Consider the following 15749-nt stretch of genomic DNA (forward strand, 5'->3'; position numbering starts at 1 on the left):
AAGCTATGTGTTTCTGGTCATGGGGAACTTTTTTTTCCTACCATGTTTCTGTATTTTCTCTTCTCATCTCATCCATGCTGCCAATTTCTGATTGCCATGCATTATCAGACATTTCCTTGTGGATGTGTGTTAGGGGCTGGTGGAAGGGAGAGGAAAGACACTACTGCTTGCCCCCAGGGCAGTATAAGGCTTGATATTCAATTTTTTTTTTCTTGGAAGAGAGAATTCCCCAAAACCATCCCCTCTACAGGAGTGTGCTGTGCCTCTGCCCCTTGTGCCTATGTTCAAATTCCCTCCAGAATGCAAAATCCTCATCCATGACTGAACATTGACTACACTGTCTCAAGAATGTCTCAGCCTTTTTGTTTATTGCTGCAAAATGGAATGGCCCAGACCAGGATCTTTCTAATTGTATCTGTTTCCCCTGTAAGGTTCAGAGACAGATTAACTAATTTTACCTTTTATTTATTGCCTTCATTTATTTGGACATAAGAGTAAAGCTAAACCTCCTCCCATTTGGTTTGATTTTGTGTATAAACCTCAGTGTGTCAAAGGACTATGCCACCAGGGCTCTCACCAGCCCAGTGTGCCCCAAGTATGGAGGCAGAAGCTGACAAGAGCCAGGTGCAGCCTGCTGGGGCTCATGGAGAAATCAGTGGCAGAGCTGAGTCCAAGTCATTGAAAGGAGCTCTGCTCCTATACCTTCTTGTGACCTTTCTGTGCCTTGATGACTCTTTCAATTAAAGCCTCAAAGTGCTTTCTTCTTCTGCCAATAAATCTGAATTCTGAGAGTCCACGAACCTGGCACAGCTAAGGCCATTTCTTGCCACCATGTCCCTGCATTTAGAGCCCCATGTTGCTGGGCCAAGATCTCCCCTGCGGGCTGCTCTGGTCCTGGCTCTACCACGTGGGAGGGATCTCAGGGCCCCAGTGAGGCCTGCATAAGCACATGTGTGCATTCATGTATGCATATGTGTATGCATTTGCATGTAGGGGTGGGTATGTATGTACCACACCCACATGGGTATACATGTGTGAGCAACCCTCATGTGTATATGCCTATGTGTGAGTGCACTGTGCATGCACATAAGTGTGCTCACTCCCTTGTATGTGGTATGTGACTAAATGGACACAAGTATGAGTGAATGCATCCACAGGTACACATATGGTTGCGTGCCCATGTGCATATGAGTACATGTCACATGTAGGCATGCACCCACATGCATGAGTATAGGTTTGTGTATGTCCCCAAGTATGTGCATATGGGGTATGCATGTGTGTGTGTCCATGTACATGCATATGGTGCATGTGTACACATGCCTTCACATGCTGTGTGGCTGAGAGTACACATGTATGAATGTGCTTGAATGTGTGGGCATACACACATGTGGTGAACACAACAGGTACGTGCCCACACGTATGTCTAGGGGATATGTCAGCGTATGTGTAAGCACAGAGGTGTGCCTGTGTGTGTGCACTAACCCTGTGCATGGCTACAGAAAAGAGTTAACACAGCAGCCTGGGAATGCTATCCTTAGAGAGGCCTGTTTGCAATGTTGGTCTTTGGCTGGTGTCTGGGAACTTGAATGGTAAACAGTTCCCGATGCTGATATGAAACGCTCTCATGGAATGTGGTTTATGCTCAACATCTGCTTTCCTCTGGGGAATGGAATTTTGATACATGCCAGGCAGAGGGTGCCTACATGACCAGCCTCCAGTGAAAACCTTGGATGCTGAGTCTCTAATGGGTTTTTCTGGTAGACCACATTACATGCATGTTATCAAAATTCAAGTGTGGAGGAATTAAGTGTGTCCTGTGAGGCTCTCTGGGAGAGGACGCTCGGAGACTTATGCCAGGTTTCCTCCGGACTTTGCCCCACGCACCTTTGCTGATGTTGCTTTTTATCATTTCCTTGTAATACATTTTAGTTGTGAGTCCAATTATAGGCTGAGTCCTGTGAGTCTTCTTAGTGAATTACCGAACATGGGTGGTCTTGGGAACCCTCAACACAACATGTATGAGTGTACCCTAGTGCGTATGTGTGTGTCCATGTGTGTATACAGTATACAAGTGTGTGTATGCCTGTCCTCATGAATGGGGTGTGTGTGTGCACGTACCCATATGCACATATGGGGGTGCATGTATGCCCACACGTGTGCCTCATATGGTGTGTGTGTGCCCACATGCCCTCATGTGTGCGATGAGACTGCGTGCACAAGTATGACCATGCATGCCCTTTTCTAGACCTCCCACTGTGTCAGGGACTGACTTCAACATTATGTGACTTGAGGGACTTTAGCACTATGTGAGTAATTGGGCCCTGGGAGATGCCTGGGTTTTCCATTTAAAAAAATTCTAGTCCTTGTATTTTGCCAATTATGTATGGAAAATTGGAGGCTGATTTATGGGAAATGGCCTGTAGTCTAGTGGCCAGGCCCAGGCTTTGGACACAGCAGGGACAGTTGAAAGGTGCACCCACAGAAAGGCAGTACACGAACCCGAACCCAGTTTCTACTGTTAGGTCCTTTGTCCCCGCTGGTAACCTTGGACCCGCTCCCCACCCTCTCTGAGCCTGGATTTCCCATTTTGGATTAATCTCAATATTCCTACCTTCAAGGGGAAGCCTGCGTGGAATGGCTGCCAGGCCCTGGGAATGCCAGCTCCCTTAGTCTTCCCACAAACACTTTGGATTCAGCCAGACCAAGGATTGAATTCAAACCCTGAATGACCCCAAACAACCCAACACTTTCTGACCTCAGTCTCAGCATCTGAGAAAGTGGGGCACCACCAGCCACCATGAAGGCTGTAGGGAAGATCAAAACAAGCTAGTCCAGTAGTGCCTACAACTTGGAGTTGCTTTATAATTTGCACTTAATATGTCTTTTGGCCTACTGCTTGGGTAATATTGGAATGATGGACAAAGTAGTTTGAGTGGCAGATGGGCCTGGATTCAAGTCGGCCCTGTGAAGTTAACGTGCTATTATCTTGTGCAAGCCACCTAGCCTCTCTGAGCCTGGATTTCCTCATCTGTTAAATGGGGGGTGGGGATGGGGTAGCAATGGACATCAAACACCCAGCACACCGAGTTCAAATGTCCTTTCCCTTTTGTCTGGCTCAGTACACCAGCCCCAAATTTAATCCACAGTTCAGCTTCAGAATGTCAGTCTCCTCTGCTTGGTGCAGCAGCCACGCCCAGCCTCATTGACCCTACAGCAAAAACGTCTAAGGGTCCAAGCCCCCTAATGTGACGCTCCTGCCCCCTGCTGGCCAGTGAGGGAACGAGCCACCTAGCAGCCAGACATTCATCCAGACTAGAGCTGGGTCAACCTCTGTTCACCGCCCTTCCAAGACTGGTGGCCCCAGAGCAGACCCCTGCCACCCTGGGCTGGTGATGATCTACTTTATCCTCCACCCAACACCTGCTAAGAAGATCACAGCTGTCGGATCCTGAGATCACTAGCTGGTACTCAGTTCCTCTGGTGAACTCTCCCAGCTTAAGTGTAAATAGGGGGTTTCTCATATGCAAATTTCCATCTCTGCTAAATAACAGCACAAGTGTGAACTATCCACCCAGCATCACAAAGGCCAGTCCAAAGCAAAGCCAAGGCCCAGCCCACACACGACAAGAGCAAGCATACTCTAAGAACACAGAAGGGCCTTATCAAGGGGCCCAGGAGGAAAGACCCCAAGATCCAGGCCTGATCTTTCTGGTAACATGAGAAGGTGCCAGAGGGTGACCCTACTCCCACCCTGCCCCATCTCAGAGGACTGTATACCCTGCACTCACTCAGGCTCCCTTCTACACCAGTGGCCAGTCCCCATGGAATCCCCCTAGGACAACTGAGTGTGGCCTCCAGGCAGCCAGCTCCTGATCTGCACTGGCTAAACTGGACTCCTGCCCAAGCCTCTCTCCTCTCTCTACAGTTCTGTGCTCATCTCCCACAGGATGTTGCTACCAACAGCTCATAAACACCAAGGCAGGGCAGGGCCAGCCACCAGGAGACTCACACACCCTGTCTCCTCATCAACCCCCATCACATCTTGAGAGGTCAAGAGATGAGCTCTGATGCACAGCCATTGGGGCAGGGCCAAGACAGGGCCCAGGAGCAACTTGGTCACTAACCAGTAACTTGGCTCCAGGGACTTCAAGGACCTTAATAAATGGGCAGTAATCTGTTAGCCTTCTTGACAGTCACCCTCCATGCACACACACACACACACACACACACACAGAGATACAAGCACACTTACTTCCTGATTTTTAGGCCTTCTTCATTGTCCGGGAGGAAAAACTCAAAAGATTTATATGTCTTGACCATGTCCCGGCGATACTGGCCAACGTTGAATTCTAGGGGAAAAGAGAGGCTCCGCTCTTCATGGCAACAGCAACCCTTGCCAGCTCCTGGCCCCCACCCACCTCCCACACCCCCAGGCCCTCCCCACACTCCAGCTTTCTCTCTTCTCCCCCCCATAAGGCCCCAAAGCCTTGAGCAGCCAGGGCAGCCTCACCCCGCGTGGGCACACCGATCCAGTTCAGGTAGCGGGTCAGCTTCTTGGAGATGTAGGTCTTGCCCCTGGCAGGCAGGCCCACCATGACAATGAGTGTGGGGCAGTTGGTCATGCAAACTGGAAGACAAAGGAGCACAGGCTCAGGCCAGGGCCAGGATGCCACCCAGGGCACCCTCCCTCTCAGCCTCAGGCACAGGGCTGGGCATCAGACGTGCCTTCCTGGTCTCCATACCTGAGAAGTTAGGAACTAACAAATGATTATAATTATTAAATCATTATGTAGATAATTCTTTTTACTTTCTAAGGGTATTAGAATAGCCAGAAGGAAATACCTGAAATTGTCAAACTGTAATCTAGTTGCCTTGATCTTTGATGATTGTATAACCTTTATCTTGTACCCCTGTGACTGTAAAAACCTTGTGACTAATACTCATTTGTACCCATTTTATCCAGTTTTGCAACTTTGGAGCCTTGTGATCACCAAAGACAGCCCCTAATGTTCATTAGCAAAGGGTCTTGAGTCAGCCCACAACTAACCCACCCCAAGTCCAAAGTTATCTTGATAACCGAAACTGGATCTAACTAAAATAGGTCCGCCTGACATGCATAGTAGCTTAGACTTTAACCTATAAGTGACCTATACCTCATAATATTAAAAAACACACCAATCATATTAAGGCCACCATTTTCTTACATATGTTCTGTGTCTAAGCATGTAATCAATCTGCACATGCTCAACAATTAGATCACCTCTAATTACATCATCCAGTGCCACTGTGCTCATTATCCTAAAACCTGTTCATCTTTTTTTTTTTAATTGTGGAATATAATATATTTACGTATAAGTGATAACTTTCCAAGTGAAATTTAACAAGTAGTTAGAGAGAAAATTTCAAAGAATCTTATGGGTTACAGTTCCACAGTTTCAGTTATTTCCTTATTGTGAAATATAACAGATATGCAAAAAAGTGATAACTTTCAAAGTACAATTTAACAAGTAGTTATATAGGAAATTTCCAGGTATGTTATGGGTTACAGTTCCATAGATTCAGTTATTTCCTTATTGTGAAATATAACATATATACAGAAAGGTGATAACTTTCAAATTACATTTTAACAAGTAGTTACATAGCAAATTTCAGAGAATGTTATGGGTTACAGTTCCACCATTTCAGTTTTTCCCTCTAGCTATTCTAATACTCTAGCAACTAAGAAAAAGAAAATTATATAGAGATTTAGTATTCATTATCCTTTGTTAAATTCTATCTCGTCTGTTGCTACCCCTTCCTCTAGTTTAATCACTTTTCTGATCTTCAGGGATGTCTGGGCAGTGACCACCTTAACTTGTTCATGTTGAAAAGGGGTGTCAATGTTATGGGAAAAGGAGATGCAACTGGTTGATGTTCTTGAAGAGGCTGTTTGTTTCCTCTGGATTTGGGGACTTAGCTGGCATAGGAGCTCTATGGGAGATTAAAGTTTCTGAAGAATAAACTTAGTGAGTGAAACTTTTATAGAGTCTCAGTTAGGGATCTGAATATTCTTTAGGGTTTTTAGGACTACTGTTGACTTGGGCTTATCATACTGTGGCCATTTGGGGTACCTAGCTGAAGCTTGCATAGGAGTAACCTCCAGGACAGCTTCTCAACTCTATTTGAAATCTCTTGGCCACTGAAACCCTATTTTGTTGCCTCTCTTTTCCCCCTTTTTGGTCAAAAAGGCATTCTCAACCCCTTGATGCCAGGGTCAGGCTTGTTTCCTGAATCTGTCTCCTATGTCACCAGGGAGACTCATTCACCTGGGGGGTCCTGTCCCATGTCTGGGGGAGGGTGATGAATTTATTTGCAGAGTTGGACTTACAGAAAGTCCACATTTGAGCAACAAAAGAGGTTCTCTGGAAGTGACTCCTAGGCATAATTATAGGCGGGCTTAGCCTGCCCTTTACAACCATAAGTTTCACCCGAGCAAGCCTCAAGGTCGAGGGCTTGACTTATAAAGTAGGGGGTTCCTAAGTTCACATAGCATATGTTCTGTCCATGATAATCCATCCATATCTCACATTATCATCACTTAGTTGTACAATCCTCATCACTCTCCATTTTAAACAACTCTCATGACCCAAAACACCCCATAGTTCTTTTGAGCCCTTAATTATTTGTCCCTAGTATTTGTGTGGTACTAGTAAGGTATTCCTATTAAAAATAGGTAGATTTTTCCCATATATCATTCTGTTGTCAACTCTGTACCAGCGCCACACCTTAGAAGTATATCACACAAGCACCTATCTATATTTGTTGTGCTGATCTGTGGAATACATGCCTTTAAACAACCCCTTTCAATCCTGTTCGCCTTCAGGGCAGCTCTGATACTTATAATTCTATTAACAAACAATCATCACTCCTATCCATTCCATAACTTTAAATTCACCCTCATTAACATATCTGAACATATTAGATATCATTCCTTCTTCACTAGCTTCTGTCTATCTCTAGGCCCCCAATATTCTACATTATAAGACATTGATGTTTACATTGTTCAGGGAGTCCACAGAACTCTCCTTTTTTGTCTGACTTACTTCACTCAGCATTATATCTTCAAGGTTCATCCATGTTGCCGTATGTTTCAGCCTGCTCCTCTTTTGATACTATAAAATTATCAGAATTATTGTAGTTCGGAAGACAGATTTTGGAGCCAATAGGCCGTCTGTGCTCCTGCTTCACGCCTAGCAATAAACTCTCTTTGAAACGCCAGTGTCTCAGGAATTGGTCATTTGAGTGCATCAGGCAAAGAATCCACATCTTGGACTGGTAACAACAGTTCCCTGAGGGTCCCAGACCCTGAGCTCAAGCCACCACAGGCCAGCCTCCTTCCCCAGGCCTGTTGAGGCTCTGGCAGATGCAGTGGGAGCTCCCCAGCCCTCCTCATCTGCTCTGCACTGCCAGAAACAAAGCTCGACCTGCTATGCCCCTGACTAAACACTGCCAAGGAGCTCCCCGTCACAAACAGGACTGAGCTAAAACCCAGCGGGGCACTCAATGCCTTGCCTTGTCATCCAAGAATCCAAACCCTTACCTCACATCTCCCCTTTACCCCCTCCCCCAATAATCATTCAGTGCTCCCAGTACACGTAGTCCTGCTGCTTCCCTCCCAGTGGTGAATTTCCCTTCATCCTACAAATCCCAGCTCAGAAGCTGCTTCTTCCATGAGTCCTTTCTCCAAGGCACCTTCATGCCCCTCTGTGCACCCTCAATCCTGGGCATCTCCTTCATTTTGCTCACCCTGGACTGGTTACCTGGCGTGGAAGCAGCCCTGCAGCGTTTGAGCAGTGGCTGAGCCATTCGACTCCAGTCCTGGGGCCTGGCACAGAATTGGTGCTCAGGAATTATGGGCTCTAGAGGGGAGGGGGGCATCCAGGAGCCTGCCAGGGCGAGGGTCACCAGGGGCTGAGACCAGGGACCCAGGCCTATGCCCACAAGGGCAGTTCCTCTGGTAGCCTAGCCACCGCCACCCCACATGCCACCAGGTCAGTGTGCCAGTCAGAGAAGCTGCTAAGGCTGGAGGTGGGGATGGAGTCCAAACCCAGCACCCCCAGCCCCGCCAGCCAGCACAGACAGCAAGGCAGCAGAACTGCCGGCCTCACGTGGTCAGCTCAGCTTTCAGGGCAGCCTCCTCAGAAACCCCAGGGAACTTCCCTTGCATCAGCCCCTGAGCCACAGCACACAGAAGGATGGACAGAGGAAGGGACCTGTCATTATACCACCCCCCACTCCACCAGGCTCTGTAAGTGCCATGATGTGGTCGCCCTCCTTGGGACAGCCTGCCGGGCCCCACCCTTCAAGCTTCTCCCTTGCTGGAAGCAGAGGCCCCAGGGACCTTGCCTGGGGTTTGCTGGGGAAGTCACCCAGCTCAGCCGCCATCTCCCAGCTCTCAGTCAACCCCGCCTCCTCTTCCATTGTGTGATAAGGTTTCAGGCTGTTTCCATTCCACAACCCCGGGGAGATGTTAGGTCTAACAAAAAGGCAGGACCAGACCTTAAACCCAGAAACTGAGAACAAGCAGCCCCAGATACTTATCAGGTCAGGAATTCTCAGTGCCTGGGTCCCTTCAGCCTGCAGTGAATAAATACTCAACACTCAACCGGCACAGATTTGTCTTCTCCAATGCCGAGTGGGGCGTGTAGAACAGCAATCCACCGCCCCCAACTGGAGCAGTTGGCCGTTGACACTGGCCAGGATGGGATCTCTTCCCCTGCTCTTTTGGACCCTTTGTGCTGTGTCAGTAATAAACCGGTCATTTGCTGAAAGTTTCTCTTTTAGAACCTGGGTTCCAATCTTGACTCTGACACTTATTTACTGGCAACTTTGGGTCTCAGTGGCCTTCCCTGTAAAATGGGATGATAACCCCTCAGTGAGAGCTCATACTACCTCCACGTAAAAGCCTGAGCACCTCCGGAGACTATGCCCTCTGCCCTGCCCTGGCAACATGCCTAAGGATGCAGCTGTACCTCAGCACCAACTGGCCTTGGGACTTGCAGCGTGGAGTTACCTCTGTCCCCAGGCAGGCCCTGTGCAGGGACAAAGGGCCCTGCTCCCCAGTGGAAGACACCTCACTCCCAACTCGTGGCCTTTTGGGTGAATGCAACCCCAGCTGTGTGCCCCAGGGGAAGAGAGGGAGGGGACCCTGAACACAGAACAAGGTCAACAGTGAGTAAGAGTGAAGAATCTTGCAGAAACACCTCAGCATTAGCTAAGGTGAGAGAAAAACAAGTCAGGCAAGGTCTTGGACTCTGAGGGCTGGTGGATAGCTAGGGCCTGAGGTGTTGGCACAATTTTAGCTGGCTAGCCAGGGCTCTTAAGCAACCTAAGTGCAGTGCATCACCACTAACCAGGGGGAGAAACCTGTACCAGCCCTGCTCCCTGTGATGAGGCCCTTTCCCATGGCTCCCCAACAGGCAGACCCTGGGCTCCTCCCACGGCATTTGGTGACAGCATCGCCCATCCCCCACCACACACACACACAGCCCAAGGTGGGCAGGGCAGCAAACCAGGCCTGGGCTCAAAACAAGAGCAATAAATTACCTATCACCTCTGCTCCTTGAGATAAGCGTCCAAGGAAATAAACTAAAAGAAAAACCGAAGTACAAGCATATTCACAACAGCTCTGCTTACAACTGTAGAACACTCCCAGCAATGGAGAAAGTGTAAACCGAGGCACACAGAGAGGGAACACACTACCCTCTGAAACAGAGGACATGTGAACCAAGCAACCGGGCTGTGTGGCCCGAACTGAGCTCTGAGCCTGAACGGACCTCTATACTGAGCACACGGGACAGCAGAACACACCCTTTATAAGCCAGAGCACGTGCGGAAGGAAATCTGGACACATGTCAACCCAGCCTCCCTCCTGGTTCCTCTTCCTGTAAATTTGCTCAAGGCCACAGGAGTCTTAGGAGCCAAGAGACCTGGGACATTCATAGCATCACGGAAGGGGCAGTCACAAGTCCCTGGAGTAGGCAGGTTTCATGGCCAATTCCTGAACTGTGCCTTCTCCTTCCAGCCAGGCTGGAGAAGGAAGAGTTCTTTAAAATAAAGCAACTCAGCATCACCATCAGAGGTGACAGAAAGAGTTCGCCTCTCTTCTCCCTTGCACACACCAACTGTGTCCTCGCCCAGGAAGAATCTTGCCACCTTTTGGCTAAGAAAAGCTATCAAATTAATGCTACCGTGCTCCCTGGTTCCCCTCTCCATCCCCTGCCCCATCCAAACCTAGGGCTCCTGGAGTCCAAGCTGAGGGGCCAATGATGGGGAAAGTGGCGGCTTCCTAGTCCTCAGGTGGGGCTCTGAATTTTATGAAGTGAGGGAAGAACTGCTCATGGAGAGTGGGAGTGGAAGAGGCACAGGACATCCCTCTGTCAACAGCCCCCAATGCCAGGAGATGCTGAGACTAGACCCCAGAGGTGGCTTGCACCCACCTCAGAGCCCAAACCCAGCTGCGGCTCTGCTTCCACCCGCCCCCCACCTCAGGGTCCTCACCTGTCCTTGTTGTCCTTAACCCCTGGCACAGGCCCACCATGCATTAGGTAAAACTCTGCACAAATGTAGGGCCTGGAAGGCAGAGGCAATGCAGAGACAGTCCACATTCATTCACTGCTTAGTCACTCCCTGCTGCGAACTCTGGGAGCCTTGCCTGAGGCCCACACCTCCACACAACCTGCAGGTCTTCCTTGGCCGCTTTAGGTACCACCTGTTCCTCCAGGAAGGCTGAGGGCCTCAGGCCTCCTCCCATAGCCCCAGAGCTTCCCCCATCACAGCCTACACTGTAGTCTCCCAGTGACTGCCAGTCCATCTGTTCTCCCCAACTAGACCATGTGCTCTTTGAGGGCAGGGACAGCCATCCCATCCAGAAGCCACCTGAGCAAGTCTTCACCAGGCAGACAATACTCGTAAAACTTGCAGCCAAGAGAGACCCTTCAACCCAGTTAGAAAGAAACTACTCACGAAGGTAACAGGTTACATGAGAGATGAGCTGGGGAAATAGGAGAAGAAAAGACATTTTAAATGTTCAAAATCTTAGATGCCTCACATTTGAGAGCTGAGATAGCCAAGGACCCCCAAATGTGTGTGTGTGTGTGGGGGGGGCGGGAGGGTGCAGCAGTCACCAGGAGCCACCATCCACAACACTGCCCACAGCCCCCGGTGGGCAGCCTCTGCTCTGAGCTGGCCGTCCCACCCATCTCCCTGACCAGAAGCTGAGACAGGTGGTTATGCCCTTGATGAATAGAACAGGAGAAATGAGTTACTCCTTATCAAATGCAATTTGGGAGACCATTTTCTAGAATATGGAGTTTGGGAGAAAAATCATAAAGGGGGTGCAGGGTGTTAAGGCACGTGGGAACCTGGGGACAGTCAAACATGATCTGGAGCGGAAGAGGATATTGGGCCCAGAGGTAAGGTGGAATGTGGCCAAGATGACAGAGCAGGTTGAGCAGGGCTGGGGTAGAAGTCCAACCTCCTGATTCCCAGGCCAGTGCTCCTTCAAGTCCCCTGGTCCCACAAGCCTCAACCCTCTTGTCCTCATCAAGGAGCCCCAGAACATGTTGCCCCATGTTGGCCCAGACAGGATCGAGGCATCGGGGCTATAGCCAGATATGGCACCTTTGCTGGACCAGCCCACAACCCCACCCCCTCCAACACCCTTAGGCCCTGCCATGGCACAAGACCTCCTGCTCAGACCAGAGCCACATTTTATCCCACACTTGGAGCTTGGAGAAACACAGACCCTGCCCCAGGTAAGGCTCCCTTTGTTGCCCTAGGAGCTGTGAGACCTGGGCAGATCCCTTCCCCATTGGGCCTCAGTTCCCTTCCCATCTGGAATGGGGGTTGGTTTGGAGCTGATGTTTCAGACCTGACTTTGAGGTCAAGAGGAGCAAAGAGAAGGTAATGAGATGATGAAATTACCTGCTACCTCTCATTGAGCACCTACTTGTTTGAGGCTCACAGCAACTTCATGGAGCAGGAGTAACGACTATCCCCATCTCACAGATGGGGAACCTGAGTCCTAAAGGGTCAGTTCCTTACCAAGGTCACAGTTGAACCAGGTCACAGCTCAAGTGTTCCTGCCTCCAAAATCTAAGTTCTCATTTCTTCTCCTTTATGTAATATTTATAACCCCTAATTGGGATCACACCACCCTAACACAAACTGGCTAGCAACAGAAGAGAGGGGCAACCTTGGCCCTTCACCAGGACCCTCAGCATGGTCAGACGCACATACTGCTCCTCCTCCAGGGCTCACAGCATGGTCAAAGTCACAGCCATCAGGCGGTTGAAACCTGACAAGCACCTCTCCCTTCCCTTATCATACTAAAGCAGAGGTCAGGAGTACAGGGAGACCCTGGCACATCACACAATCTCATCTCAATTTCCATTATCTGTGCCATGAGTTGGACTAGATGTTCTCTAGTCCAACTTGCAACTTCATTACGATGTTTCATTTACACTGAAACAAACCTTTCTTTTTCCTGGTAATAAGAAAGTTGCAGGCTCATTTAAGGACAGAAAGTCAACCAAGGGGTTAAACACCCAAAACGCCAGAGGTGAGCTCCTTAGTAATAATCCCCCTTAACTATTCCATGAGTTTCCACATTGCCTCCTGGATGTTTCCCTCCCCAGTTTTACATTCACACACTACCCCACATGGACACAAAGACAGCCCCATATGGCACAATATTCTCGCTGTCCCTATCCTGAGCACACCTGAAATGCCTCCTAAAACGTCTCTTAAAATTCGGTTTCAAGCCCAGGAGTGAGGGCAGAAGGCACCTTCCTCTGCCCGGATAACTACTCTACCCTAGAGCTTTTGAAAGGTCTGGGCTCAGAGAGGACAAGCAACTCGCCTAGGGCCACGCATCTCTACTCTATCCACCACACGGTGGACGCTCTCTGGCCAGAGAGTGAAGGGCCGGGCCGGGCCGTGCACGCGGAGGCTCCGAGTCCTCCCCTGGCCACAGACGGTAGGGATGAGATGGGGTGCAGGCTGGCCGGCGCACTCCCCAGGTGATGACACAAGACCCACCCTCCGCCGAGACGAGAAACTCCCATACGCCTGTCCCTGCCTCTCTGCTGTGCCGCACCTATCCTCGGTCCTCCCGCCCATAGCGGCCGCCTCACCTGTCCCGGCTCCCCACCTGTCCTCGGCCTCCTCTCCACGCGAGACCCCCGCCCAGGCCACCCTATCCATCCACTCCAGTGCACTTCGCTGCACCCTCCCCGCGGACCCCGCCTCACCCCCGCGCGGGCAGGCATGCAGAGCGGGCCGCCCATTGCTGTACGGCATCCAGATCTTCTTCAGGGGGTTCTGGGTCAATTCCCGCGGGGACGCCATCCCGGGGCCGGGCTGAGCCGCACTGCGCTGCTTTCGACCCAACAGCCCTGCCACCTCGGGCCACCCGAGGCCCCGCCCCTCGGACCCCGCCTCTCCTCAAGCCGCGAAGACGCAAATCCAACTCCTCGTTGGCCCCGCCCCCAAACGAGTAAGCTCCACCCCAACTGTAGAGGGCCAGACCTCTGACTACGCATGCCCAACTCGCCTATGGGCCCGTTTTGGGCCAATAAGCCCCGCCCCTCAAGTCAGGCTCGAGAACGCGCATGCCCAACCCTCACTCCCAACCCAGGCGCTCAAGGCCCGGATTGTGCAAGCCCCGCCTCGGGGGTATGAGTCCCGTACATTTACCGGATGGTGGTTATTTGCATGGGTCTCAGCCAAAGGCCCCGCCCCAGGCGCCGCAGCCCCGCCCCCAAGCACCCAAAGAGCCGGTTCCCTGAGGTGAGTAACCTCAGGGACCCTAGGAAAATGGGGTTTGCGTGCAGTGTGGGCGGGGCCTGCGTGACCCATAGTGTCGCATTGGTCAGGACCAGCCTTGCGTCTCTGCGCACTTTGGTCCCTGGACCGCTGCCCCGGCGGTCAACTCCACACCTCCCTGCGGGTCTTGCACTGGTATTCCCTATAGTGCTCCGAGCCCAAGGACTCTCCCTCGTCCACAGAAACGTCCTGCACAACCATACTGAAAAGCTCTTTTATCTCGTGGACAAACAGGACGAATCTCAAAATTGATTGTTTCCCTCTTTGCCTTGGCTGCTGGGGAGCTCCGGTTAAACTTCCAGCCCACCTGGAGCAAGGGCGTGGGACCTTGTAACCAAGCTCTGGAGACCCACTAAGCCTTGACAGTATGTAACTTCTCCCAGGATTTCATTTTTACCAGTTAAAATTTTAATCACAAGCTTACACATTTTTTGAAGGAGCCTTAGTCTCTTCATCAGAAAAATGAGGTGGCATGTCATTAATCTTACAAGATTCTGATACCGATTAAATATGTCGATCTCAGAAATCCATTCTTAAAGAACGTTAGTGTTATCATTTTATTATTTATCTCCCTCCTGCCTCTGAAAATGCTGTGGGGGCAGGGTACAAGGGAGATCATCTGGAAGTTCAGGAACCCCCTGCTCATCCTCTGTGTTTCCCCCTTACACCACCCCTGCAGGCTCCTGTCCCCTTTCTGAGTTCCTCCCTAGCCCAGCCTCTTGAAGCTTTGTACACATTTCTGCCCCAGCCCCCACCACACTGCTCCAACCTGGGCCACACAATCCTGTAGAAATACCCTCCACCACATCCGTGGCAGGGTCCCTGTGTCCTCCAGTTCCATTCTGCCCAATGTCTGCGCAGTCAAGAGCCACGTGCAAGGAGCATGGAAAACAGGGCCCAACCCATGTGCTAGAGATGCAGCACTTCCTCCCCCTGCCCTCCCTGCCCTCCCCCTACCTGGGGTCAGTCCCCCAGGCCACTACCCAGCCCTCCATAGCCTGGCACAGGCCCTTAAGAGGACTCCGACACAGACGACTCACACCCTTCACAGGAAATGAAGGTTCAGGAGGTCTGTATGCTAGAAGTCTACCTGGGCCCTCCCTGAAGCTCACTTAGCTGCCAATCCGGGGGAATGCCCAGTCCGTGGCAGGTCGACCACTTCCTCCCTCCTGCCCTCCCTCACAACCAACATCCCTGAGCACACCCGTGGGTAGTCCCTAATGAGCAGGGTGTCTCTTGTGACCACCCACCTGCTCTCCAACTTCCCCAAAGCAACTCATCTGTTCCTGACAGCCATGCCTTCTTGCTTCCTGGCCACTGCCAAGGCCATCCTTCGGCCACCCTGGCCTCAGAGACCTCATTGCCACATGCCCACACCCTGTCCAATCCCCATTCACTCATAATCAAGGTCACCTCCTCTGACATCTACAGACTCCCCAGCACTAGCCCAGGCCTACCCATTCGCCCCTTTCCCAGCCCCCCTGGGACGTTAGCCTCAGCCTGGGGACAAGGGGCAGCCAGGAAAGGAACATCTCTGGAAGGGCATTCCCACACCCAGGCAAAATCAGCCTGACTTCTCAAGAAAAGCAGTCATGCTGGACCTCCCACTCTTTCCCAAACAGTCTGACCCTGGGCTGACCCAGACACACCCTCCCAAGTCCCTATATGCATCTAGGAGGAAGGCAACTAATGGGTCAATGTCAGGAGGAGCCTGGGGACCCTCCTCAAGGCCAGGTCTATATCTGGTCTGAAGATGTTCCTGATCTCCCATCCCATGGCCCCATTTCTCAGGTAGAAAACGGAGGGTCCGGAGGAGTTAAAGGGCCCAGGGTCACAGAGCCAGCCCACAGGGCAGAATGGACTTGGCTCAATTCCCAGCCTTT

The 15749-nt window shown here is 50.9% G+C and overlaps 1 protein-coding gene across 5 annotated transcripts in view; it reads right to left on the minus strand.

Annotated features, from left to right (window-relative positions):
• Nucleotides 1–15749, minus strand: part of PFKFB4 (6-phosphofructo-2-kinase/fructose-2,6-biphosphatase 4) — a 50712-nt gene that overhangs the window by 33549 nt on the left and 1414 nt on the right. For 2 of the 5 annotated variants that reach the window (XM_037850314.1, XM_037850304.1), the window contains exons 1-3: nucleotides 13293–13457; nucleotides 4511–4627; nucleotides 4253–4349 (exon numbers count right to left, since the gene is read on the minus strand). In XM_037850314.1, coding sequence (XP_037706242.1) covers nucleotides 4253–4349; nucleotides 4511–4627; nucleotides 13293–13389 — 311 coding nt within the window. In that variant the 5' untranslated portion in view covers nucleotides 13390–13457. Of the gene's footprint in view, nucleotides 1–4252; nucleotides 4350–4510; nucleotides 4628–13292; nucleotides 13458–13737; nucleotides 13820–15749 lie in introns of those variants that run through there. The other 3 variants (XM_037850327.1, XM_037850308.1, XM_037850321.1) reach the window with 2 other exon arrangements.

Source organism: Choloepus didactylus, chromosome 1 (assembly GCF_015220235.1).
Source record: "Choloepus didactylus isolate mChoDid1 chromosome 1, mChoDid1.pri, whole genome shotgun sequence".
In the NCBI taxonomy this organism is placed as follows: domain Eukaryota; kingdom Metazoa; phylum Chordata; class Mammalia; order Pilosa; family Megalonychidae; genus Choloepus; species Choloepus didactylus.